The sequence below is a fragment of the Cuculus canorus genome, chromosome Z (genome assembly GCF_017976375.1).
Source record: "Cuculus canorus isolate bCucCan1 chromosome Z, bCucCan1.pri, whole genome shotgun sequence".
Classification (NCBI taxonomy): Eukaryota; Metazoa; Chordata; class Aves; order Cuculiformes; family Cuculidae; genus Cuculus; species Cuculus canorus.
The window spans coordinates 25,522,031-25,549,108 of NC_071441.1; the positions used below are offsets into that span (position 1 = coordinate 25,522,031).

The 27,078-nt window shown below is 42.1% G+C and overlaps 1 protein-coding gene across 1 annotated transcript; it reads right to left on the bottom strand.

Moving 5' to 3' along the window:
• Nucleotides 1-60: 60 nt before the first annotated feature.
• HACD4 (3-hydroxyacyl-CoA dehydratase 4) lies at nucleotides 61-25,598 on the bottom strand. The gene is made up of 8 exons (XM_009565321.2): nucleotides 25,508-25,598; nucleotides 23,783-23,950; nucleotides 21,798-21,901; nucleotides 20,802-20,929; nucleotides 14,519-14,631; nucleotides 12,501-12,607; nucleotides 11,658-11,789; nucleotides 61-10,951 (listed from the first exon to the last, which is right to left on the bottom strand). Exons 2-8 carry the CDS (start codon nucleotides 23,887-23,889, stop codon nucleotides 10,869-10,871), a joined length of 774 nt encoding a protein of 257 aa, XP_009563616.2. The 5' UTR covers nucleotides 23,890-23,950; nucleotides 25,508-25,598; the 3' UTR covers nucleotides 61-10,868.
• Nucleotides 25,599-27,078: the final 1,480 nt, after the last annotated feature.

Below are 27,078 nucleotides of genomic sequence, written 5' to 3' on the forward strand. Positions count from 1 at the left end.
TTTGTTTTTTAAGTGTTAGCCTTTTTTAGTAACAACACAACGCTCTTGTGCAGTAGTGAGAATGCATTGAAGGTTTATAATGTGAGTAGGGTTTTCTAAAGGGATGACATGCTTGTCAGTTTTGCAACAGCTTTGTCAAGATCATCAACATAAATCAATGATTCTAATAGCTGCTGTGTTTTCTTTCCACTTATAACTTCTTGTTTCCTCTTTTGCACATAAGGAGATTTTTCTCTGCCTCTGGGCTAAAGGGAATATATAGCAGCTTTTTTTCCACCTTTGCCATCTTCAATAAATTAGCTCCTGCCATTTTCCTTATTTAATGCTCATGTCTTTTTGAAAGAATAAAGAACTGTTCCCCTTCACAGTCTTGCGAAGACAGACCTCAAAAGGAGTTTTGTATTTAGCAATCGTCCACACTAAAGTAGACAAAAATTAACTGAAATTGTTTGGGCACTTCCAAAGCAGTACTAGTGAGAGCATTGTTGATTTTGACCAGCTTGCATGAAATGTTATCATCCTACATCTAGAAGCCACACCTCACTGGAGGAGTTCTCTTAATTTCAGAACTGATAACTTTTTCTCTGTGGAAGAAATCCTCCTCTGACTTCTTTATGGCCTTTTCTCATGTAAAAACATTACTGTGCCATGGCAATGAGCTTACCACAGCAATTAGACATTTATTCAGCAATTGGAAGGGGAGGGTAGCATCGTCTTTTGATATTTCCAAAGTAGTGTATAATAATGGTCATTTCATGCTCTGTATGCTGCTCTATACTGAGAAGACAGTCTAAAGGTAAATGTACAGAAAGACTCACTGAAAGCAGTTGTCACTGAGGCAGTATCTCAGTGCATGACATTTCTGTGTGCACTTCTAAGTGACCTCTATCAAAGCCTAATATGTTTTAATGGTGCTATGTCTAGTCTACTGTTCCAAACTACCATACACCTTTACTCATCTGAGCTTGTATGTGCATTACCATTTTCATTCAGATAAAAGAGCTGTCTGAAACATGAATGCAGACAACCACCAGAAAAAGCTCCCGATTAAAGGGATTTATTATCCTCCCCCCACCAAGATGTAGGCAGGGACATAAAGTGGAGTAACAAGTAAGTAGAAGCAAGTCCACAAATGGGGCAGCAAGTGAACCCCCTCCTTGCCCACGCCTCCCCAGATGCCTCTGCATGGTAGATACAAGAGTCTAGCTGTGGAGGACCAGTCAGTAGACAGTGGGGATGTTAATTCATCTACACCGGAGGAGGGGTGAAGTTCAGAATGCTATACCCCCCCCATATTACTACAACCACCATGAGGAAGAAAAGATGAGTCTTAGTTGTAGCATACTCCCTGCTGAGGGAAACAGAGGGTCCGATATGTCAAGCAGACCCTACTCACAGGGAAGTCTGCTGCCTCCCAGGAGCCCAGGTTAGAGATACCACTAGGAAACTCCCCAGTCTCGTAAGGCCCTCAGACTACTGCCCATTCCTGCTCTTCCAGGTGGGAGGTGATGGGGCTGCAGAACATGGCCAAGGGCGATCAAAGGAGACTTCATGGCCGTGGGACAGCTACTGAGGGAATCTGGGGCCCAGGTGATTTTTTTTCATTCCTCCTTCCAGTTGCAGGCAGGGATGTTGGAAGAAATAGACGGGCCTGCATTAATAGTCTGTTAATACATGGCTCCGTGAGTGGTGTCACCCTAATAGCTTTGGGATTTTGACAGTGGGATAGCGTATGTGGCACCAGGTTTACAGGCGTCAAATGGGAGCCACCTTTCTCAAAAAGGAAGGAGGGTCTTTTGCTCAGGAGCTTGCAGAGCTCATCGATGGGGCTTTAAACTAGATGTAAGTTGGAGGAAGATAACATCAGGCTTGCCTATGATAAGCTGCGGGAGGACACACTGTGGTTGAAGGGATGGAGTGCTGGTGTGGTACCTCCACCTGTTGCCCTGGGGCATGCTGGGGACCTGCAGACAGCTGAAGTCCTGTGGAGATGAGGGGGGACTTCCTGGTGTAGTAGGAGCCAGCGGGGAAACTTCTGTGGAACACTGAAGGGAAATAAGGGATATTCTACTAAGAAGGTGATACGGCCAACAGTCGTACCTCTACACAAACTCGTGCAGCTTGAGCAACAAACATGTGGAGCTGGAAGCCATCATGCTGCTAGCAAGCTATGATGTGATTGCAGTTACTGAAACTTGATGGGATGAATCGCGTGACTGGAGTGTGGCTATCAATGGCTACAGGCTGTTCAGAAGGGAAAGACCTGGAAGGAGGAGTGGACACGTTGCCCTGTGTGTAAGGAAAGGGATAGATAACAACATCATTCTGGGGGATTTCAACCACCCTGAGATGTGATGGAAAAGTAGCACAGCACGCTGTAGGCAGTCCAGGAGACTCATAGAGTGCATTGGAATATATTTTCTTAACCCAGGTAAAAGACACCCCTACCCTAGAGGATGCAGTACTGGACTTGATGATCATTAGTACTAGTGAGCTCATCAGTGATATTAAGATCAGAGACAGCCTGGGCTGTAGTGATCATGCATTGGTGGAGTTCAAGGTCCAGAGGGATATGGGACAGGTGACGTTTATAGTCAGGACACTAAATTTTAGGAAAGCAAACTTCCAGCTCTTCAAGGAGTTGGTCAGTAGGACGCCTTGGGGTATGGTCCTCAGGGACAAGGGAGTAGAACAGACCTGGCAAATATCTAAGGATGCTTTCCATAAAGCGCAAGAGAGCTCAGTCATCAGATGTAGGAAATCAGGCAGGGAAGGGAAGAGGCCAGGGTGGCTGTGTCGAGACCTGCTGGTCAAACTGAAGAGCAAGGGGGAACTGCACAGGCAGTGCAAGCAGGGACTGGGAACCTGGGAAGAGTCTAGGGATGCTGCTCAGTTGTGTAGGGATGGGGTCAGGAAGGCCAAGGGGCAACTGGGGCTGAACTTGGCAAGGGAAGCAAAAACTAACAAGAAAGGCTTCTACACGTATGTCAGTCAGAAAAGAAAGGTTAAAGAAAGCATACCCCACTGATGGTTGAAAATGGTGACCTTGTATCAATAGACAAGGAGAAGGCTGAGGTACGCAACTTTTTTGCCTCTCTCTTTACTGGCAACTGCTCTCCTCACCCATCATGGGTCAATGGACAACAAGACAGGGACGAGTGTAGTATAACCCCTCCCACTACAGAGGATTGGAACTAGTTGATCTTCAGGGCCCCTTCCAACCCAAACCATTCTATGATTCTGCTCTAAGAGCAAGAGGAGATCTAATGAAAATATTGTACCAATACTTGAAGACAATTGCCTGGCTAATAAGGATGAAGGTAATGCAGAGGTGTTTGAAGGATTTTTTGCCTCAGTGTTTCAGAATACTAACAGAGTTTGGGCTGCTTAGTATTCTGAGTTGGAGGACGTGTAGGAGCAGTGACTTCCAGTTTGTGAACATTAAGATTGTAAATGACCAGTTCTGTCAGCTGAATATTTTGAAGTCCGTAGAGCCTAATTGGTTTCATTCCAGAGTACTGAAGGAGCTAGCAGATGTAAAGCAGGGCTCCTCTTGATCATATAGCAAAGGTCTTGGGAGTCTGTAGAGGTCCCTGCTAACTGGAAGCTAGCCAGCATTGTTGCTAATTTACCAGGAGGGTGTGAGGGAAAACCCAAGGAATTACAGAATTGTTAGTCTAATTTCAGTTCCTGGGGAAAACCATAGGAAAGGTCATACTGGGTGCTATCAAAAGACATTTAAAGGACAACACAGTCATCAGGCAGAGTCAGCATGGGTTCATGAAGGGAAAATCCTGTATAACTCATCTGATACCGTTCTAAGATAAGAACACCTACCTCGTGGAGGAAGGGAGAGTGGTGGATGTGGGTTTTCAGGAGTTTAGTGGGGATTTTGATACTGTCCCTCACAGCATCCTTCCGGACAAGTTCTCCAACAGGAGATGAGCAGGTCCACAGCACACTGGGTGAAGAACTGGCAGGATGGCAGGGCTCAAAGTGTTATGATGAATCTGTCTGGCAACCAGTCATTTATGATGTTCCTCAGGGCTCAATTCTGCAGCCAGTCCTATTCAATATATTTATCAAGGGATGCACTATTAATAAGTTTCCTGGTGATACTAAACTTGGAGGTGCTGCTGACTCTCTTGAGGGACAAGAGGAGAAGAATCTAGATAGATTGCAGAAGAGTCTAGATAGATTGGAGCATGGGATAATGATTAATGGGATGAGATTTAACAGATCCAAATGCCGGATTCTGCACCTGGGATGGAATACCACTGGACACAAGTTTAAATTACGAGAGGAGTGTCTGGGCAGCAGCCCTTCAGAAAGGGATCTGGAGGTGCTGGTTGACATTAAGCTCAATATGAGTCAGCAGCACAACCTGGTAGCCACAGTGGCAACCTGCATCCTGGGGTACCTCAAACAGCATAACTAGATGGTCAAAAGAGGGGATTATCCTGATGAATTTAGCATTGTATGGCCTTGACTTGAGTACTGCGTGCAGCTCTGCTTTAAGAAGACAGGTCCTTGAATGTGTCCAGAGGAGTGCAACAAAGCTGGTGGAAGGGTCAGGAGGCATGTAGTATGAGGAGCGCTTGAGGACCCTGGGTTTGTCTGAGCTGGGGAAAAGAAGGCTGTGGGGCGACTTCGTTGCTCTTAACAGTTTTCTGAGGCGGGGATATGGAGAGGGAGATGTTGATCTCTTCTTCCTGGGATCCAGTGACAGGATGCGTGGGAATGGCTCAAAGCTGCATTAAGTGAGGTTCAGACTGGACTTCAAGAAACATTTCTTTGAGGCAGGTCCCTTCCAGCTGGAACTATTCTATTCTAAATATCCCAGTGTAGTCTACGACTCTGTGTATTCAGCCCACAGGACTTGAACTAGAGCTGGTTTGTAGTAAGACCCTCTGAAAGGCAGGTAAGTCAGCTTCTTATTGTGAATCCTTTCACTCTGTAGTTCTCTTCCTATTGGGTTGCTCTTACTGCAAGTATACACATAGCCTATGATGGAAAGACTATTCCTCCTGATGTATGGTAGAGCTGAAGAAATCAATATGCTCTTTATTTCTAGGCAATCTCTTTCAAAATAGTATGTTGCTTTGGACACAATGACTTTCAAGGACTGAGGTGAGCAAGTGTCTACCATATTTTAGATATGTGGGAACACAGCAAAGGCAGATAGTGGTGTGTATATTGGTAGAACAAGTTCTTGTGACTCCAGCATAGCTGTTCTGTAGGAATAAACTTATTTTTTTCTATCTTTAGCACTGACGTGTAGGGGTTTTTTTCCACACGTGTTTCATGTGCATATTTATGAATTCATCTCATAGTATGTATCTGTACTAAAACTAGTGTTTTTCAAATGTCAGATAAATGTAGTAGTCAGCTACCTATATGTTCCTTAAAGAGATTGTTTAATAACTTTCAATTATACATCGCTTCTGTAGTGAAATTTCTTCATCCTTGTCTATACATTATATTGTTGCCTGTGTTTATGTAGATATGTAAGAGCAATGCTTATTTTGATTACATTGTCAGATGATCTAAATGAATACACAAATCATCAGGACCTGTGATCTCAGGACTGATAGCAATTTTGAACAAAGATTTAAGTTGCCAGAGGTGGAAAGACTCGAGCAACTTTTTAAGCACCCATTAAACTGCTCCTCTCTGAATCCTCAACAGAAGAGGGAGAAAATAAGGTGACAAAGCTTCTGGATCTACATAAAGAAAGGAAGATCATTACAATCTCAAAAATAGACTAAACTTGGGGAAGAGTAATTTATTGCTGATTAAAAATACAGTAGGATGGTAAGAAACAAAGACAAAACTAAAAATATCTTTTACCTCCCCAACTCATCCCTTTTCTCTAGGCTCAACTTCGCTCCTTCATTCATGACACTTCTATCTCCTCCCTCCTCAAGCAGTGCTAGATAGGTGGAGAATGGGAATTGCAGAGATCATACACCTTCATCTCTGCTGCTTTTTCCTCTTCACATTGTTCCTCTACTCCAGTGTGGGTTTCCTCCCACTGGGATACAGGCCTTCATGAACTGCTTCAACATAGTTCTTTTCAGCAGCTGCAGCTCTTCGAGAACTAGCATAGATGCTTTCCACATGTTACAGTCCATCTGACAAAAGGCTGCTCTATTGCGGGTCCCTCATAGGCCACAGTTCCTGCTAAGAACTTCATAGAATCATAGAACCGCTTGGTTGGAAAAGACTTTTGAGATCAAGTCCAACCATATGTGTCCACTAGTAAACCAATATCCCTTAGCACTTCTACCCTTCTTTTAAATACCTCATGGGATAGGGAATCTTCCAGTGCCCTCTTCCAGTGCCCAATGACCGTTTCGGTGAAGAATTTTTTCCTGACGTCTAATCTGAACCTCCCCTGGTGCAACTTGTGACTATTACTTCTCATCTTACCACCTGTCACTTAGGAGGAGAGACTGACACCCACCTCGCTACAGCTTCCTTTCAGGTAGCTGTAGGCCGTGATAAGGTCTCCCCTCAGCCTCCTCTTCTCTGTGCTAAAGAACCCCCAGTTCCCTTAGCTGCTCCTTATAAGACTTGTCTTCCAGCCCCTTCACCAACTTTTTTTGCCCTTCTTTGGATCAGTTCAAGCACCTCAATGTCTTTCTTGTAGTGAGGGTCCTGAAACTGAACACACTATTCTAGCTGTGGCCTCACCAATCCCAAGCACGGGTGCACAATCACTTCCCTGGTCCTGCTGGCCACACTGTTTCTGATACAGGCCAAGATACCATTGGCTTTCTTGGCCCTTGGGAACACTCATGTTCAGCCAGCTGTTAACTCCAGGTCCTTCTCTGCCAGGCAGTTTTCCAGCCACTGTTCCCCAAGCCTGTAGCGCTGCACGGGGTTGTTGTGCCTCAAGTGCAGGACCCAACATTTTGCCTTGTTAAACCTCATCCCATGGGCCTTAGCCCATGGATCCAGCCTGTTCAAGTCCTTCTGCAGAGCCTCCCTACCCTCCAGCAGATCAACACTTCCTCCTATCTTAGTGTCATCCACAAACTTACTAAGGGTGTACTCAGTCCCCTGATCCAGGTCATTGGTAAAGATATTGAACAGGACTGGACCCACCACTGAGCCCTGGGGCACACCACTTGTGACTGGCCTCCAACCGTATTTAACTCCATTTACCACAACTCTTTAGGCTGGGCCATCCAGCCAGTTTTTAACCCAGCAGAGGGTGTGCCTGTCCAGGCCAGTGGCAGCCAGCTTCTCAGGTAGACAATGTGAGAAACAATGTCAAAGGCTTTACTGAAGTCTAGGTACACTATATCCACAGCCTTTCCATCATCCATTAAGTGGGTCACCTTGTCATTGATGGCGATAAGGTTAGTTTGGCAGGACCTGCCTTTCATAAAACCATGCTGGGTGAGCCTGATCACCCAGTTATCTTGCATTTGCTGTGTGATAGCACTTAAGATTACCTGCTCCATGATCTTCCTCAGCCCTGAGGCCAGACTGACAGGCCTGTAGTTTCCTGGATCCTCCCTCTGGCCCTTCTTGTAAATGGATGTAACATCAGCCAGCCTCCAGTCAAGTGGAAGGTCCCCTGTCCACCAGGACTGCTGCTGGATGATGGAAAAGGGTTTGGCAAGCACTTCTATGAGTTCCCTTAATCGTCTCAGGTGAATCCCATCTGACCCCATAGACTCGTGAATGTCTAATTGGCTGAGCAAGTCTTTAACCATTTCCTCATGGATCATGGGAGTTTTCTTCTCCCTCCCTGTCTTCTGGTTCAGGAGGCTGAGTACCCAGAGAACATCTGACCTTACTGTTAAAGACTGAAGCAAAGAAGGCATTAAGTACCTTGACCTTATTCTCATCCTTTGTCACTGTTGTTCCCCCTGCATCCAGTAAAGGACAAAGATTCTCCTTGGCCCTCCTTTTGTTGTTGATACATTTGTAAAAAGTTTTTTTTTATTATCTTTCACCGAATTGGCCAATCTAAGTTCTAGTTGGGCTTTAGCCCTTTTGATTTTCTCTTTACATAATCTCACTTCATCCCTGTAGTCCTCTTGAGATGCCTGCCTCCTCTTCCAAAGCTCGTATACTTTCCTCTTTTTCCTGATATCCACCCAGAGCTCTCTGCTCAGTGAAACCGGTTTTCTCACCCTATGGTTCATTTTCTGGCTCATGGGGATGGCCTGCTGCTACGCCATCTTGGTCTCCTTCTTGAAGAACATCCAGCCCTCTTGGTCTCCCTTGCCCTTAAAGACTGTCTCCCGTGGAATTTTATCAACCAGACTTCTGAACAGTCCGAAGTCTGAAAGTCCAAGGTGGCCGTTCTACTGACCCCCTTCCTTTCTTCTTCTAGAACTGAAAATTCTATCATCTTGAGCTCACTGTGCCCCAGGCGTCCTCCAACCATCATGTTTCCCACAAGGCCTTCTCTGCTCACAAACAGCAGGTCCAGTGGGGCACTTTCCCTGGTTGGCTCACTCACCAGTTGTGTCAGGAAGTTGTTTTCCACACACTCCACGAACCCGCTAGACTATTTCCTCTCTGCTGCATTATATTTTTAGCAGACATCTGGAAAGTTGAAGTCTCCCACAAAGACAAGCGCTTGCGATAGCGAGACTTCTCCCACCTGCTTGTAGAATATCTTGTCAGCCTCCTCATTCTGGCTGGGTGGTCTGTAGCAGACTCCCACGATAATATCTGCCTTATTGGGTACTCCACTGATTTGTACCCATAGATACTGAACACTATCATCACCATCATTGAGCTCAAGGCAATCAAAACACTCTAAAATAGAGGGCTACCCCACTGCTGCTTCTTCCTCACCTATCCCACCTGAAGAGTTTATAGCCAACCATGGCAGCACTCCAGTTATGCAAGTCATCCCACCACATTTATGTGATGGCAATTATATATTCTTGCCATATAATGACTGATAACCTTATTTGCTTCTGTGTACGCTCTGCATGGGCTGCAGCTTCCTTCAGAGCACACCTATGTGCTGCAGGATGAAGTCCTCCACAGACAGCTGTATTGATATCTTGTCTGGCAATGTCCTCCATGGGCTGTAGAGGGACAACCAGCTCCACCAGGGTCTTCTCCATAGGCCACTGGGGATTCTGCTGCAGTGCCTGTAGTGCTGCCTCCTCTCCTTTCCCACTGAATTTGTTATCTGCAGAGCTCTTTCTCTCACATTTTTATTCCTCTTTCACAGCTGCTGCACAGCAATTTTTTTACCTTTTTTTTTTTTAAGTGTGTTTACACTGAGATGCCATAAGCTTTGTTGTTTGTTTCAGCATCACATGATGGCTCTCTTTCTGAGCTGGCTGGACCCAGCTATGTCTGGCTTTGAGGAAGCTCCTGGCTTCTTCTCACAGAGGCCATCCTTGCAGCTTCCCCACTGCCAAAGCCTTGTCATGTAGGCCCAATACAATATCGTATGTCATGTTTTGTCCTTAGCAGTCTGTTAACTCCATGGAGTTTGATGACAAACACATTAGGTTGAATTTCCAAGGGGAAAAATTTCACATTTAGAATGTTATATAGTGGTTTGATTTGAAGTGTGCTCATTCTGTCTCTCTTCTTCAAAACTGTCATCCTATTCAGCTGTTCCATGTGTTTCTTCATGTTGTTTATGCTTCTGTTTCTCTAAGTTCCAAAGTTTTGCCTTGCATTCAAAAAAGAATTTTTTTTAAATCCAGGGTTGACTCTGTACTAATGTATGTATAATCTTGTTGCTTATGGTTTGTAAATATTTCAGTGGTCACAATAGTCTCCAGGCTTTGTCTGCCACATATGTTAAATAAATAAAAGTGACAGTAGGTGACTTTTCATAATAAATGAGTACATCGAGGCCAGCTTCACTCTTTCCTTACACACCCTCTTGGGGTGCATGGTTTAGACAGTCATACAAGCAAAAGCCTCTTCACACTCCCCTACCTGCCTGAATCCAAATCTATGTGATAATCATTATGGATGAAACATCAGAAGAGCCCCTGCCAGCCTCTAAAGCAGTTATTTGTCCATTTTTCCACTGAGTTGCTGTCCGTATTCTTCATTCATGACTGTTGAAGAGACTATGTTCTAGTTGCATAGTCCTACAGAAGTATGAGGAGAAACGCACTTGGGGAAAATGGCTAGAATTTTGCACAGGGCTTTTGGTAGTCATTCATTTGTCTTTAAAGAACATATGTTTGGCCTGATTACATCACGCTTCTTTTGCATATATATCTGCTGTTCAGATCATTGTGAAGAAGAAAGAAATCATTGTGAGGAAAGAGATTCTTAAAGTCTGACAGACATGTGATTCTAAGTTTTTACTTCTGACCCTTCAATATCCCCTTGAATATATAGTAGATGAGTACCTGACCACTTGCCTTTATGGTTTAGCTGCATCTTATGGAATCTTGTTCAGAGAAGTGAAGGTTGGGCCAGAATGTGAGGTATCATTTGTGAATGACTGGGTCTAGTCAGCATGTGAATCTCATAGGCTGCAAAGTTTCCAGCTTCTGCTCTTTGAGAGATTCCAATTATAGTCAATTTAGCATTTATGTATGAGACACATACATGTTAGCCTAATATTAAATAATGTTATAGATTAAATTGTTGCATTGTCCTTACAGAAGATGTGTTGCTAATGAAGCAAGAGTTAACTCCAAAATAAGGGTTATCACTGTGATTGTGATTCAGAGTTCTCAAATACATGGTAGAAAAAATACATTCATTTTTAAAGCTCCTGCCATTTGAAGTCAAAAATTTCAAAAGTAGCTAGTTATTTTGAGTGATCTGTTTCTAAGGTGCATTGAGGAGAAAATTCTTTTCTGAAAATTCTACACAGACAGACAATATACATTTCCAAACAAATTATCAGCTTAGCTTCTTTTCTTTTTGATGTTGCTTCTCCCTAGGTGTGCATTTCTTTCGGAGATGAGGGTGTGGGTGATAAAGAACATTCCTAAATCAAAACAAAAAATATTGTAAGAACAAGACAATAGAGTCCAAAGTGTCTTCAGTTCATTCAGAAGGAACAGTATAAGCCTTCACATGGCAACCCTGCATGGCTCCTTCCATGAACTTAGGAACAGAATACTGCATCACAAAGATGATATTCTTCAAACTAGTGTTAAAGCCAATGACAGAATGAAGACATGGCTGTACTGCAGCCAAATCCAGTTCAAATTTTTCAGAACTATTTTATTGAGTAGAAGAGATCCATTTCCCTGCAGGGTTTGGGGTAGGGAATTTTTTTTCCCCTTTGGAAAATCAAACTGTAAAAGTCTTGATTTAGATATAACTTCTCATACCCACTAGGAGGAGTGAGTGAGGAGGGTTTGCTCACAAAGAGAGTATGATCAAATCAGAACTGATTTCTTTTAAAAAAAAAAAAATGAACTTCAGTAAGTATCTGTAAACGTAGGATCATTGAAGCAATTTTTATATTTTTTCTTAGGCACAAACAGTGCCTTTCCCAAATTCAATTATTTGTATTTGAGAGACATTAGAAATTGAAACAGCTGGTGATAAGCTTCACTGCAGTGGTCTGCAGGAGATGTGGCAGAAAGAGTTAGAGTTTGTGAAAGGAACTATACTCATTTGATTTTCTGTTGCCATAGGTGTCCCAGGTGGTTGAGACCCGGCTTTCTGGAACATGAGATACTTACCTATAAAGAGCACTAGTAGGTACATTTTCAGAACATAGGGGAAGTAGATTGAGATGGCGAATGGAAATGGTAACTTGATGGAGTATGTGCCAAAGGATTCAAAATAAGGCAGTGATACACAAATTGCAAATGCTGTAAAAAAATATGGTAAATTGTTAGTGAAAAGAAGGTTAAAGGCCATCAAAAAGCTTCACCTAAAAGTCAGTTATCTTTAAGGCTATCAGATAGCTATATTACATGCTGAATTTACCATGTTATTCATATGCATATGCACATTGCTTTTTGTTCCAGTTCAGTTTTGTAGTTCTGAGGTGCTCATTGCTCCTCGTACTAGAATTAACGGGTATTCAATAACAAGTCCTGTCACTCCTGTAGTTGCACTGCTTTCAATGTGATCTCAACACATTCCCTGTGTAAGTATGATAAGCCGCCAAGTATGGCCTGAGCCAGTAAGGTAAGACAAAGTGGTGGAGAAGGGAGCTTTGGGACTTGCTGGCTAATGTGATCAGTCTGGAACTAAGGAATCCATTTGTCTTTTATGGTAGTATTTTCCTGCTTTACCCAGAAAAATGAACATTTTCCCATACTGTCACCTCTCTCTCCCCCCCAAAGAACAACAAAAAATAAACAGACACGCCAGAGAAACCCTAATAAGGAAAAAAGTACAGAAAAGAGAGATAGGTGACATACAGACATACAGGTTAATATGAGAGTTCATAAACATTAATGATTACTGTGGTAACACAAAAAGAAACATATTAAACACAAATTACAATTGAGCTGATCAAATTTTATTGAAGGAGATTAAAGAAGCAAGTCATTGGTACCTTTCCATCTCCTTACCTTTAGCCAGAACTGAAAGAGGGTAGAGCGGGATGCACAGGGAGAAGTTGAGCCATGTCAGTGGTAGGTAGTATATTCCCATCCTTGCTAACATGTTGTAAGTATACCTGCAGCGAGAGGAACAGCAGATGAACTTTGAGAGAACGATTGTGTATTTAAAATAAAGATATATTATTGAAGAATCCAAGAGAATTGCAGAAGACCTTGGAGCTACTATCTGAGAAAATTTCAGAGCAACACTGCAACAACTTTGTTGAAGCTCTAATTGATGTATGAAAGTAGATGGTTCATTGTTTTGGATGGGTTGTGATGCTACCTAGAGCAGGCAGACAGCAAGCAATACAGCCCTCCAGCCAAAGGCTCTAGCAGAAATGAGCATAATTTCGTATTGGTTCATCAGAAAATGGTTTTCAGATAGGAGGTGTTACAACTGAGAGGGGCAGGAGGAGTATGACTGTTTCTTGGGACTGGGAAAATGCTGATTTATGACTGCTGACCTACCTAAATCACGTCTGGAGAAGGCTAAACAGCAAGGTTATTGCAGATACTTAATCTTCTGTAGTACATCTGTCCCTCTCATAATTTTTCATAATTCATGGAGTGTAGAAGATTTTGATAGGCTGTAAATATACCATCTTCTCTTCAAGTTTGCCTTCTGTAACCTCAGAATTATCTGAATTTATTATCATTATTGCTTTTAAGGCATAATTTCAACTCAGTACAAAACGGAAACAGCTACTCCATTCCTAGACTTCTTGGGCTGTTTAGAAAAACTTGCCAAGTTTGCTCTCAGTATATCACTAGCCATAATGCACAGGATACTTAAGTCTCCGAGGAAATATGTGGAAGAACTTGCAAGACTAGTTGGCTAAGGGATGGACAGATTCCTGTATACTTTTAGATATGACTGTTTCTTTGTGACATTAGGACATGGCACAGATACTATAAAATAAATCAGATAAGAATTCTAAATCTATGTGATTTGAACTATGTGTTATTATTTGAATTGGTCATTTACGGCTATAGACCACAGTGTCTTGTCAATTAAACTGTCACTGTTAGTGCTATGATGTTGGACTGTGTTCTTTAGCAATGATGGAAAATAATGGTGCATTTTTAGGACTATTGTGCACTGACGGGACTTTACATCCCATATTGTTTACACTTCTGGTCTCCCTTCAGCTGCACAGAACCTTTGGAGCAATAATCCAAAGAATTAATACAAGTAGTAGTTTATTAACTCATGTAGTACAAATCCTCTGAAGCTGATTTAGAATCTTCCGTATCTCTTCCCTGCTCTAAGTCCACAAACTGATAGGTCTGTAGAGGTTTAATTTACATTTGAGCAATGTTGCTTACTTCAGGTATTGATGCACAACTCGATATTGTGGGATTTTCACCGTTGCACTTTCACAACGCCTTCCACCATACAAAATTTTTGAGATAAAAATCTGGAATTGTATTCCTATCCATTATGCCTCATGCATATTGTTCCTGCAGTGTGATATGTGCACTAGCGCCACAAATTTCTCAGACTCTGCAGCAGGCGATTTTGGCTTTTTGAAAGGCATAGTGCAATTAACCCAGAATAATCTTTCCATCTTAGTAAGAAGTTTTGCCAATGCTGTCTTACTGTGCTGTCAAGCTTGGATCCAAGTGATACTTTTTTAAAAAATAAATAAATTAAAGCAATAGCATTGTAAATCAGTTTTGGGAATTGCTGTTCTCCAGAAGGTAGCTGTGATTTCCTTCTAAATTTTTGTTGAAAAGGTCAAAGGCTTTGAATTACTAATATTAATGCAGTGATTTAGTTCTGTAAGTCACTCTGTCGCTCAGCTATGTGGATTTTTGTAAACATGAGTAAGTAGCTTATAAGGTCCAGGCTTTTATTTAAAATTGATAATATGTTTTTCTACCAATTTCATAATAATGTAATGAGCCTGCAGTACGGTGGGAATGGGGTTCTGCTCACAAGAATCACTCAGCTTCCCCATGTGGTTTTGCCCTTAACTTCTTACCTGACCACATCTAATAAATTCCAAAGGAAAAATAAAACACACACGACACATTTTCCTTGGACTTCTTCCTGGCTGTTGATCACAACAAATAAAACAATTACTCTCTCGGTGATCTGAAAAGAAAAAAAGAATTGTTGATTCAAGTAGCACCTTCTATGGCTCTCATTTCTGTGCCATTTTGGCAAAGTGGGAGGCCACAAGTGAATCCAGTTTGCTTTATGGAAATGCTCCAATGAACATTTTTCTTCTTGCCCTGCTTTTGTTCAAGACTCCATTGGCCTCCAGCTAGCGGAACTGGAATATGTTGGCTGCAGCGTCTAGATCTGCTGTGGTAAGGGTGGAGGTTTGCTTGCCAGCAGGGATGAGTTGGGTTTGTAGGCTAGAAATCCTGTGGATCAGCTGGCTGAGGTCATGGAAGCAAGGACTTGTCCCACTGCATCCTTGTGCCTGGAGGGCTTCCTTGCTTGTAGGCTGCACGGGAGGCCATGGGATACCGAAGGCCCTTGTATGGGTAGTATGCCAGACAGCGCTAATCTCACAGTCCCAGCTCTGCTTTCAATAGCTTGGGGATCTGTCTCCGAAGGGATCTCGTTCTCATTAGATTTGCAGAAAGGAGGAAGAAAAGTAGATTCCTTATCTTTCTTTCCTTCGTGCTCCTGGCTAGGAGAAGTGGGTTTAAGCTTGTCATTTGTGTGAATTATTGCCAGACTGTTTATGTCATAACATTTTTTCTAGCGGTTGAACTTTATCCGGCCCACAGGGTATGCCCCTTTACAAATGAAGAGTCATAAAAGTGAATTAAACAGGAAGTATCTCCAGCTTAAAAAAATACTTCAGCAGTATTAAAGCTCAAGAGGTTAAAACCAATTGCGTCTTTCTGCAGCTTTCTTGGACAAGTTTCCTACCAATATCCATGTTCTGCCATGCGGAACAGAGAAACCTGTAGTATTCAGTACTGCCAACAGTTGCTTCTGAAACTCTCCCAGAAGAGTACCAGTTAACTCTGATATACAATTTTTTTGGAAGTGTTAAAGGAGAAAACATGCATCTATTCAGTTGGTATGAATGAGTATAGCTTCACTGGCTTTTTTTATACCCACTACCATCTATTCCGTAAGGTACCTTAGATTTCATTATTTTATGGGTTAACAAGTCAAGTCAGTGAAAAGTCATGAAATGAAAACAGACTAACAAGGTGGTTTTTACAAGCACAGTCATTCTTCTCTGGTTTTCCCCATTCCCTTACTTCTACCTTAAACAAAATAAGAACTTGGTCTCTTAGCAAGTTTGTGCAGTAGTTTTGCTACGTGGCTACTGGTGCCTGTGTGGAACATTTTGGCTACAGACTTTTTTGCAAACCACATCTGTCAGATAACGCAGCCGTCACTTCACTATTCAGCAAAATTACACGAGAGCAATTTTTCATACAGAAAGAAAGATGTCCATCCCCTAGGGACATGGTTCCTCATTTTGAAAAGCACTGAGGGGCCACAAGTAATAAAAATGGTTTTGCTGCCTCTAACCTTGCCCTGACTGTCACCTTGTGCTACTGATCCCATTGGTCCCTAACCGAGGAACTGATTTGTAACAAGTTCATATGTTGGCACACTTCTGTATAGATGGGCCAGGGAACACAGAGGGAAAGGTACTAAGTCCTGTGTTTATAGACTGGTGCTGAGGAACCTGGCGAGAAAATGGGGGAATTGGAAGTACTGATGCAGAATCTTACACCACATACAACAGAGGCTGAACAAACATGGTGGGACAACCGTCACAAGAAGAAAATCAAAATAAAGTTAAAAATGCTCACAGTGTGAGCATTGAATGGGATTGTGTACTGGAGAGAATAAATAAAACACAACCTTGAGTTAAAATCATTTTGGTGAAGGGTGGTAAAGGAGTGCAGCATTGGTGGTGTTGGTACCAATTCTATAATTAGACTGGGAAGTGGAAAGAGAATTCTGCAGTATCGTTAATACAAGAGATATTTCAGGGAATTGCCACATGGCATTGTCCCACCTAGAGACCAAAGCATTATCATGGTAATGAAAAGGTGAACATATCTTTAGATGTGTAAGCTGCAAATTTTCCAAATGGTTGCTTGGTCTTCAAGAGGTGACTGGGTAGACAAGTGCTAGAAAACAGCATGGGTCAAATGATCAGGAGCTTATGCTATTTGAGTGAGACAAGAGAATAAGCAGTAAACAGGTACCAACCATCCTTAGTTTCAAAAGGATGAGCACTAGCTAACAAGATCAAATGGCTGTGGAGATCCACAGTTCAGCCTCATGATCTGGGAGTGAAAGAGGCTCTGGATTTTCTTCTTTCCCCCGGGGCACAAGCAGATGCACAAGAGGCAGTGAGAATCATATAGCTGGATCTCAGCAGATTTCCTCCATGAGAGGATTCATGTGTAGGAAAGGGAGCAGTGGAGGCACTCAGCCTCACTAGTTGCAGATGGTGGAAGTCAGTAATTAGACTGTGTAAAGCAGGTTAAGTACGTGCTGGAGCAGGGAACTGGACCTGACACAAAGCAGATCCCCTGTAGGTCCATTACACTGCAGCCTCAGCCAGCAAACAAGGGGATGTTCAAACTAGCCATCAGAGACTGAAAGTGAAAACTGCCTGAGGCCTTGCTCTGGAGCACATCTGTGGTGCAGGACACAGGCCTGGCTGCTCAGGGCAATTGTGAGGTCCTCATGATGATGGTCAGTGGCATCCTACCTCTTTTCTGTGTCAGTCAGGAGGTTTCCTGCCTGCTTGTCTTTATTCCCCTTCAAGATGCTGTGTTCTATTATTTCACAACACTTGTACCTTTCAGTAGCACAAACAAATAAAAGGTGTTATAAATGCAGGGGTTAGTCAGAGGCTTCAGACCCTTTCAGCAAGTCAAAAGGGAGGGTGCCACTTGAAGAAAAGGAGATTGCAGTAAATGTCTGTTGATATTGTTACCCTATCCACACACATTTGTATACATATATACATGGAATAATGTACATATAATAAATATACACACAATCATGTATGCATATGTATATATGTGTGTATATATAAAAATAGATAGATAGATAGATAGATAGATAGATAGATAGATATACACCTATTATAAAAAGCATGTGCTGCTGCTCAACCACAGCTGATTTCTTCTATGAATCATCTGTCCTTCCATGAATAAAAATATAGTGTTCTCTGTTGTTACTCTCTTGCTTCAAAAAAAAAAAGGTAACGCTAATGTCTGGCTCTTTCATGTTCATGAAAAGGAAGTATATGCTGACACGTCACGAAGAATAAATATGATGATTTCATTTTTCATTCCTTCTTGTTTTTTGTTTTAAAATCAAACTGGAATTTCCTTCCTTTTCCACCACTTGTCTCTCATAGGATACAGCAAATTCTGTAGAATGGCATAAATTACTGCAAGACAGCCTGGTCGTTTGAAGCAAGTAAGGAAACAGAGCAAATTAGACTGGCTGAGGTTAGGACAGAAGCAGGCAACACATTCACTTCCATTTTTTAATAACTGTCACTGTGCAGTATGTTACTTGGTACCTGAAACACTTAATTAGCTCTTTGATTTAGTGAATGTTTTTCTTAAGAAAAAAATTAAGGAAAGTGCTACTAAATATTTAGATTAAGTTAAAAAGTGATGTTTTTACAACAAAGCTGTAGTACATTGTTTCTGGTCTGGCAAATTCAATCTTATTTGCACAGGATAAAGAACTCACACTTAGTTCACAAAAGCACCAATCTTCTCTTATATCTTTCCTGCTCTTTCGCTTGCTAAAGTAGTAGTTCCATCAGCCTTTACTCCCTGGCTAGACTACTGTATTTCATTATCCTCTCTTTTGGCAATTGCAGCAGTATTTGACAATGTTCTCATGTCCTTCTCTCAATCACTCAAGCTGCAACTACCTGGAGAGACATCGCTTTGTGTCAACTTTGTGACTCTCCTTTGTCTTCGCTTCTCAGGTGCCTGGTAGCCTGAGGTTTTGTGCCGCAATGAGGCCTCCTGAATGTTTTTTATTTCCAGAAAATACCTCTGAGTTTGCTTTTCCATTATCTGTAATTTGTACCTCAAAAGTGTTCTTTGTAAATGCTACTACACCACTGTATGTGATATTAGGCAGAAATCCTTCAGTCAAACTCTGTTTAAATCCTGTCTCTGCTGTTACACCTACCAACCAACCAACCACCATAGCGGTGCTTTCACACTTATTTTATTCAATATGGCATTACATCTACTCGTGTGTTTCCCTGACATTCCCAGAGCCACCTGTAATCTCATTCTAGACAGTTCCACTGGGGTTATGCGTGTGTGTGTGCATGGCCTGGAGGATGCATCTAGTGATGTGTTTTAAGCTTAGAGTCAGAATAGGTGGTGGGAATGCAGAAAAAGGCAGCCACTATTGAATTCTTGCAGTTTTGCCAGTGCCTCGACTATGTGCAGTAGTCCAGTAGGCTGCAGTAAGGTAAGCATCTCTAACTGTCCTTCCCTAGTTCATTGTGGAAAATTTCTCTCTTTTTTTTCCTAAGAGGAAGGGAGGAAAGAGGGCAAGGCATGTAGAAGTACACTTGGCACACAACTGCTTAACCTGCACTCTGACAGTAAAAGCTGGGCAATTCAGGTGAAAGCAGAGCACATCAAAGAGCCTGTACATCTTGCTTGGATAGCATGAGACTACTGCTAACATTGAAGCAGTAGAGTTGTTTTTGCACTGAAAGAACACTTAGGGAAAGAAACAAGTAAGGATCCAAAACTTTCTTTGTTGTGAGGCAATTGTTTGGCTCAGTGCTGTATCACTCCCTGGCCCACCTTTTCCGTAATGCCTTGGAGAGCACTGCAGTAATTGCACTGCCCAAGAAAAGTCACAGTATTCTTGCTCAGAATATCCATTTCATTCTAGTGTCTTTTGAGGTGACATAGAGCAGTGCTCGTGCAGGCTTCCCTGTTCCCTGCTTCTATAGCACAGGGTAGGAAAGAAACAGATTATGTCAGGGCTGGGGAATGTGTGAACTCTGCCAGGACAAGCCTTGCTTTAAGGAGAAGGCTGCTCTTCCCCAAGAGATGACATGATATTTGTTACAGGACAGATTAGATAGAATACTACTTTTTCTTTCGTAGATTAGTGTAAAAGCATGTAAATTTAGGCAGGGATAAACCGTTAATTGCTTTTCAACAAATTTGCTACCATACTTGTGAGCAGCAGAAAGAACAGAGATCTATATTAGTCAATTAATTTCTGATGGAGATTTTAAAAGAGGAACATCTTCAGCCATGCATTCTATATGTCATTCAACAAAAATGGACTATCCAGAAAACTAAAAACATAACTAATTACTCTTAGTCTTCTACCTTCTGACTGATGAGAGTAGTACCAGTTTCACCATTATTCAAATGCTAAGGATTGGGAAGATTTAAAGGTAAACTCAATTCAACATTTTTGCTTATTCCAAAACATTAAGAAAAATACCAAAACCTGATATTCACTCCCAACAGAAAACAAGAGTGTGGTAAGAAAATTGTCAAAGAATCATCTTATTTTCTGCTATAGCACATGATGACTGATCTTCTGCTTGCAAATGAACATACGCCTGTAAACTCTTTAACAGCTTCAAAAACAATGGATGTTGGCACAATTTCCCTATGTCTGACTTTGAGAGGGCAAGGATCATTATAGCAGGAATATGACAATTCCCATTTTTTTCCCCTCCTAGCATTATTCAGTCCCTTAATTTCACTTTCTTAATTGATTCTTTTCCTTCCACACTCCATGACCACCAGCAAAACCTGTTTCAGGAGGCTTGACGTGCTGATGGCTCTCTCACTGCCATCCCTTTGCTACCCCACAAAATCCTGTGCTTGTCTACAAAATAAATATGCACTTGCCTTTGAGGAAATGGCATGGAGAAGAATTAGCTACTGAAACTTAGGCTCTGAAATATTGTCTTTTGGCTGTAAACAAGTTTGCTGTGGAGGTAGTATCCTCAGCCACGTATAGTGCCCCAGAAATGTCTCTGCTGGACATCTTCCAGGTTCCTACAGTTGTGGGCTGGGCATGGGGCACTCAGGATTCAGTTTCACTCAAAAAAAAAAATTTGAAGAGCAACACTTTACCAGTCCAGTTCTGAGGGTTTAATTCCTGCAGCTAGGAAACCATTAGCAAGCCAAGCTTCCTGAGTGAGTGTGCAGGTGGACTGTTCAGGGTAGTTCAGCCTGGGCTTGATCTCAGGGGCAGCTGAAGTGTGTAGGTTGTGGAGGGAGGGTCTTGAGAAATGGACTTACCTGCAAAAACCTGGGAAAGAGACGGCTCTTATCAATGCCAATGAGGATGTGTAAGATCTCCAATATAGATAACAACTGGCAAAGTCGCATTACAAGTCCTATGGAGTAAAATGTGTCAGCCATCGAATCTACAGACAAAGTGAAGAGGAAAATCAGAGGGTGGTTATAGATTGAAAATCTTGTCCTATCACCACTGGAGATAACAAGGAGAAAAAGCTTCACACAATACCAAACTTTTGGGTATCAGAAGTAAAGCTTCAGGGTGGGTGGAAGCAGTCCTCTTTGTGTGGCTCTGACACAAAGGCAGGAAGCTGAGAAAGGAATGTGATCCCCTATACTTGATGCACTGGCAAACACCAGGATGTGCTGGTTTAGAGATATAGCTTTAGGATATTTCTAAATATGGGGAAATGTATAAGGAATGTCTGACCATGAGGAGATGTTGAGTTCCTGCTTGTGTCTGTACTGACAGCACTTCCTAAAACAAGTAGACCAGAAAGTAGGTATTTTATGTGCCTACAACTGTCCACCATTATAAATAATTTTAAATTTCCAGTCACTGGATTTCTATTTTTGTACCTGAACCTCAGGCAACGGAAAAAGAAACATGTTGTAATGTTTTTGAAGATAGAGTCATGTGCAATAACCACAAAGATATTCCCTTCAAGAAGCTTCAATAAGTTTAATGTTCACCATAATGTCTGCACTTAGTCACATTTACATCTGTGTCTAAGTCAAATGTTACTGGCATGCTACTGAATATTAAAGCTCATTAGCAAACCAAGAGCTTTGTTCCTGATGTGATACAAGCAGAACATAGGTACCAGTAATTTGTTCACACTTTTTAATGTAAGACACAATGATTATTTCTAATTGAAATTACAGCCCCTGGTGTCGCACATACACCTATTCAGAAACCTAACTTTATCTCTAATTGATATTTCTGTGTGTCACTGCCTCTTAAAAATGTTTAAGAAAAAATAGAAGGAATCCTACCTTTTCCAAATGACATGAACCTGATGATCATATTTGTAAATATCCAGGAATGTCCACAGAATTGCATTAAGTCATACAGAAAGAGATAGGTGTTCATGGTAAAGCTGTGGAGGTGAAAACAATAAAGCAAACGGTATGACTTACTTCAACATTCAAGCTTTTTGACCTGCAGAAATTGCATCCGCATTGGATGTGTTAGTAAATGAAAGGAAAACAGCTGAAATGTAAACTAACCATGAAAACTGTTTGTGTCTGTCATAGAACAGTACTCTCCCAAATGGATCAAAAGCTCCCTTTGTTGGTATACTTCAGATATGCCCAGAAAAGTTTTCTGAGTTTCCCTAAGTGATTAGGGTGCCCTGTGGCCATACAGTGAAGTTTGTGCCTTCAGAGGAAAGAACAACTAAACAAAGACACTCCATTGAGTGCTAGATTCAAGCCTGAGCCCCTTGGCTTGGCTCTGCCTTGGCAGTATGAACAGACACAAAGGACTGCTGGAGTTGCAACCACTACAGCCCTGCCAAAGGGCCTTGGATTCCCACAGACATCAGCTTCTGGATTTCTGCAGTTGTGTGAGGTTTATCTGGTTCTTCCCAGAAGACATGCCACTATCATGCACTCAAGACAACTTAAAGTTGTCGCTATTATAACCTCATTTTCATAGGTAATCTGACTTTTTGCAAAACTTCATAGGCTCTGGAGACATCTAATTTCCCTTTCACATAAATATATTTTGTTCTCATTTGTTGCATAGAGAGAGGCTTGTCTGTCCTTCAGCCATGATAAGGACTGTCTACCTTTTTGGGAAATTAATTTCATAATTTTGTACTAGAATTTATCTCCTGTATTTGACTAATTAATTTCTTGCCCCAACATAGAGTAAGGTTTCTTCAAGTTGCCCCTTGATCCGGTGTGTTTGTGTGGTATGTTTCTGCCATCAAACTTTAGTTCATCTGGATCTATACATTAACAAACAGTGAATTTTTGTGTTTAGAAATATCTAAATATGATAAATGCATATACTTCACTCTCGGCACCAGACCAAGACCATAAATAACAATATACACTTATGTAAATTGTTCTAGATAAACTGATCTTCTAAATTTTTTGTGCAAGTATATCCTGAGGAGGTCAAAGGAAATGCCTTCCTCTTTTCCTGTTACGCAGAATGGCTGCTATTCATATCATCACTTCTACAAGCACAGAAAAATTTGTTGGCATAATTTACATCCCAAGAGACATCAGTGCCCTTTGATACTATGAAAATAAGACACATGAAGAACTAGACAAAAGAATGTATTCCATAAACTCCTTTTGGGAGAAGTATGATACAACTTAATTTGAACTGAAGTCCAGTGAGCTCTATAAATATTGATTGCAAATCCCATCTTCTTTATTACTGAATGACATTTTGCTCTCTCTTGTGGTAAGCAAAAAGATGAGACAGTGTACATTGCAAAAAGGCAAAGAAATAAGAGTATAGTTCTCATTTGATGAACAGCCTTATTACTGGATGTATAGGAATTGCTGTAATGGGTATGAAAGTTACAGGAACAGTTATAAAAATCTTGAGGCTTTCCAGTCAGCACATCCACTGGTCTCTTTGGTCTGATATCGCCACATGGGCTTTGTATAGGATGAAAGCTGAGCATATGGTTTCTCTCTTCTTCTGAAGTTTAGTTTGCTACATCTGCCTCTCATCCTCAGAAATTGTCTTTCAAGGATTTGGACTTGTTTTCTGAACTCTTCTGCCATTGGCTGGCTGGAAAATTGTGTTTATAATTCTTAAGCTGCTTAATCTTGCGTTTATAAAGACAGCTTCACACTAGTGTTCTGGCAACATGGCAGATGCTGCATGTTAGAATTCATCATCTTTAATATCTACTGGTAACTACTGAAATTTATGCGCAATGTTGGCATTTATGGAGGACCCTGTATTACCAGTGAAGTGTAGAGATGTGCTGATGGGCAGTGTGCGGTGTTACCTGGAGGACCAATCCTGGCCCCAAGGCTGTGAGCAGCACAGCTCCCTCACTTGGTGATGCTCTTCACTGTGTGAAGGAACTGCCTCTATCTCAACATGAGGTTTCATCCTACTGTGCTAATCCCCATGCAAAAGGTAGTACCGAACAGAAGTCTTTGACAGAAGTGATCTGTAGAGAATAAAAATTCATTTCAGTGTAATTAAATGAAATGGAAATGTAACTGTTCCCTAAGGGCTTTCTCATCCAAAGGCCATCTCTTTACCTAGAGAACTAGAAACAGACTGAGTATAACCTACTTCACTGTCCAACAGTTCTGTGTCACAAGACGAAACTCAACCATCTGCTTCCATTTGAAAGGTCTCTGGCAGAAGAAATGCCCTTTAATTAGATGTCTTGCTCCCCATAGTTAACAGCAGGCATCATTCCACATTCACCTCACAGAGCCTGCTTCTGTAGACAAAACATGGAGTAGTAATCCGTGTGTGCCCTTGCAGACAAAACATGGACTAGCAATCCACTAGGTAGCTGCTCAGTTCCTGGCCCTGTCCCACACAGGGTGGGTTACAAACCTCACTTAGCCTCCCTGGTGCCTGGTTTGTAAAATGGACTTGGTGCTGCATTTATTCCTTGTTGTGGGATGTGCTTTAGCATTTTCAAGTTGTTTTCATTTGAAGGTGTTGGGGCAGCACTGCACATTTCAGTGTTCTGCCTGCACTGGCTGACATGGGTCTTGCAGTAGACAGACCCAGAAGGCTGGGCTTGCTATCTGTTTTAGTTGCCAGTTCCACATTAATTGCTGTGGCTGATTTTATACCAAATACATTGAAACGTTAGAGATGCACTTATCAGATTTAGAATCAACCTTGCTTAGTTGGAAAAATTATCTACTTTCTCTCTGGGCTCAAAACTTAGGAAACCAGATGAAATGTAAGACCACTCAGAACTAGCACACACAGCAACCTGGTCCTAAACATCCTTTTCTCCCTTTTATTCACTAGCAGAGATTTTACCAGTTATGCAGCATTAGCTTATGAAGTACGACATACCTCCGCAGGCAGAAAAATCATATAATTGTTGCATTTTATTATTTTGAGCATGAAGGTCTTAGGTGTGTCTCTGTGGTAGCTTTCATCCAAGTTAAGTACTGAGGTACGTGCACTCAGTGTCTGAAGAGTGGTCAGGATCTTGTCCCCCTTGAGCTAAGGTGACAGCACAGCAGCAGCACCCAGCTCAGGACAGCCCTTTCCCCGGCGAGGTGTCCCGTGCAAGGTGCCAAGATGAAGGCCACACTCAGGTTTCCTCCACAGAGAGTCCCGCCCAGGCCTGCCTGAACTTCCCTGCCTGCAGAGCTATTGCGCTCTGCTGCCTTCCCGTGTCCCCATACTGGCTGGCTGCACATGAGGAAGAAACTCTCACACTGAAACCAGAGAGCTATGTTCCTTTTTTCTTTTTCTTTTACTCTTTTTTTTTCTTCTGCAGGAAAGATCTGCTAGGAAATCCCCTCAGGCTGACATGTTTTCCTTTTAAGTCATATTGGTTTGGGCTTCACTTCTTCCCCCTCCCACCCATGACAAGCTGTGAGTGCTGTAGCTAGGGAAGAAGAAAGCTGCTGATAACCAGTATAAAAGATGTACTTTTCTCACACAGGCACACCGCATCCCACTTTTTTTCCCCTTCCTTTTCGCATTCAAGCAGGCTAGGTCACCTGCCCTCAAGAGGTATTACCTGTTGCAGGCATCAGACTGCTGCCGCTGCTCCTGATCTTTCTCCTTTATTCTCTGTACAGCTGCAACAGCTGTTCGTTAGGCAATCACCCCTCCTCTTTCCTCTTCCCCCACCCCACAACGTCACTGTATGTAGCACTAAGCAGGAACAACACTGTACTTCCCGAAAAGAAGTTTCTAACAACAAATACCTCCACTCCATTTGTCCTGCTCCCTACCCAGTCTAGCCTAGCCTAGCTTAGCCTAACCTAAACAAAAGGGACCTCACCTAACCTAGCCTAAGCTAAGCTAAATTGATTTCTTGTTTTTGTACTGGTAAACTAGTCTGTAAATCCCACTAACATTGTCTCTTAACTCAGAGCAATATTTTGAAGGATTACTGGAGAGAAGAAACACGAAATTAAAAATCTGTTTTTCATCTCTGTTTAAATCATCAGCACTACAAGTGTGCTAACACCACTATCAAATGATAAGGAAGGCTGGGAGCATAGTATAAAAGGAGCACTTTGAGTTTCTTCAAATAGGCAAAAGAATTTTCCACTTCTTGTTGAGAAAGATCTACTTATTCATGCCCCTCTTTAGTACAGGCACTGCTGGCAGAGGAAATATATGTGTGCATCCTAGCCTACTTCTGCCCTTAAATGTCCGTAATATCTCAGCATAAATCAGATGAAGAAGAATGCCATAACATGTTTATAAACTCCTTTCTGCCAATAAGTAAGTTTTCCCACTGGCATTCATGTTGAAAGCACATCGATCCTACGATGAGATCTGAAATTTTATGTTATTAATGAATAAGTCACTAAGAACATAATGAGGATAGGATATTATGTTTAAGCACAAAAAATCTGGGGAATAGATGTCCCTTACTGGATCTTATTCCTACTGCAAGTGGTGTTGAGCTCCTGGCAAGACCATTTTCACTGCCTCGTGGAGAGGTTGAAATGCAAAGCAAGTATGTGATTTCCTGGCAAACAGTATTTTTTTGTGGTTATGTCTCCCATTCGGTACCTTAGCAGTGGGGTCATGTAATGAACTCTGCCTTTCCTACTCGTGCGGCAGCTCGCATACACCACTCAAGAATCATCATCTTTTTCCAAGCTAAAGACTCTATTTCTCAGAAGGAAATAATAAATAAGAGCTAAATAAAGGGTTAAACAATTAAAAATGGCTGTTGAAAGGCTCAGCCCTTATCTCTTGCAAAACAGCTCCCACACTTGGTGCCTCTGGGAGGACAAACGGTATGAATAATACTGCCAGGGTTTTAGCTCACTACTGTAACATGACCCTGCAGTAGTAAGAACAGGTCTTTTCAAACACCAGGCAAACACAGCAAAAGCTCACTCAGCTTTGTGATGTGCAAAATCCCTCTTGTGGCCAGCTGCCAAGTTAAGGCTCCCACAGGTGACAAAGGCACATACAAGAACTAGTGAGCTGGATACTAGTTCCATTCTGTGGTGCTGGCACGGCACGGCCAGGGGCATCTGGGTTGGCTTTGGCAGCCTGCAGCCTGCCGTGGGTCTTGACCCTGAGCTGGGGACCCTGCACCAGACCGTGCTGGCGCTCCAGGCA

Coding starts and splice junctions, on each gene's coding strand:
- HACD4 (XM_009565321.2), bottom strand. CDS start 23,889: ATGAAACCTCATGTTGAGATAGAGGCAGTTCCTTCACACAGTGAAGAG. Junction 20,930..21,797: donor GTTCATGTCATTTGGAAAAG/GTAGGATTCCTT, acceptor CTTTGTCTGTAG/ATTCGATGGCTGACACATTT. Junction 12,608..14,518: donor AATTTATTAGATGTGGTCAG/GTAAGAAGTTAA, acceptor CTCTCGCTGCAG/GTATACTTACAACATGTTAG.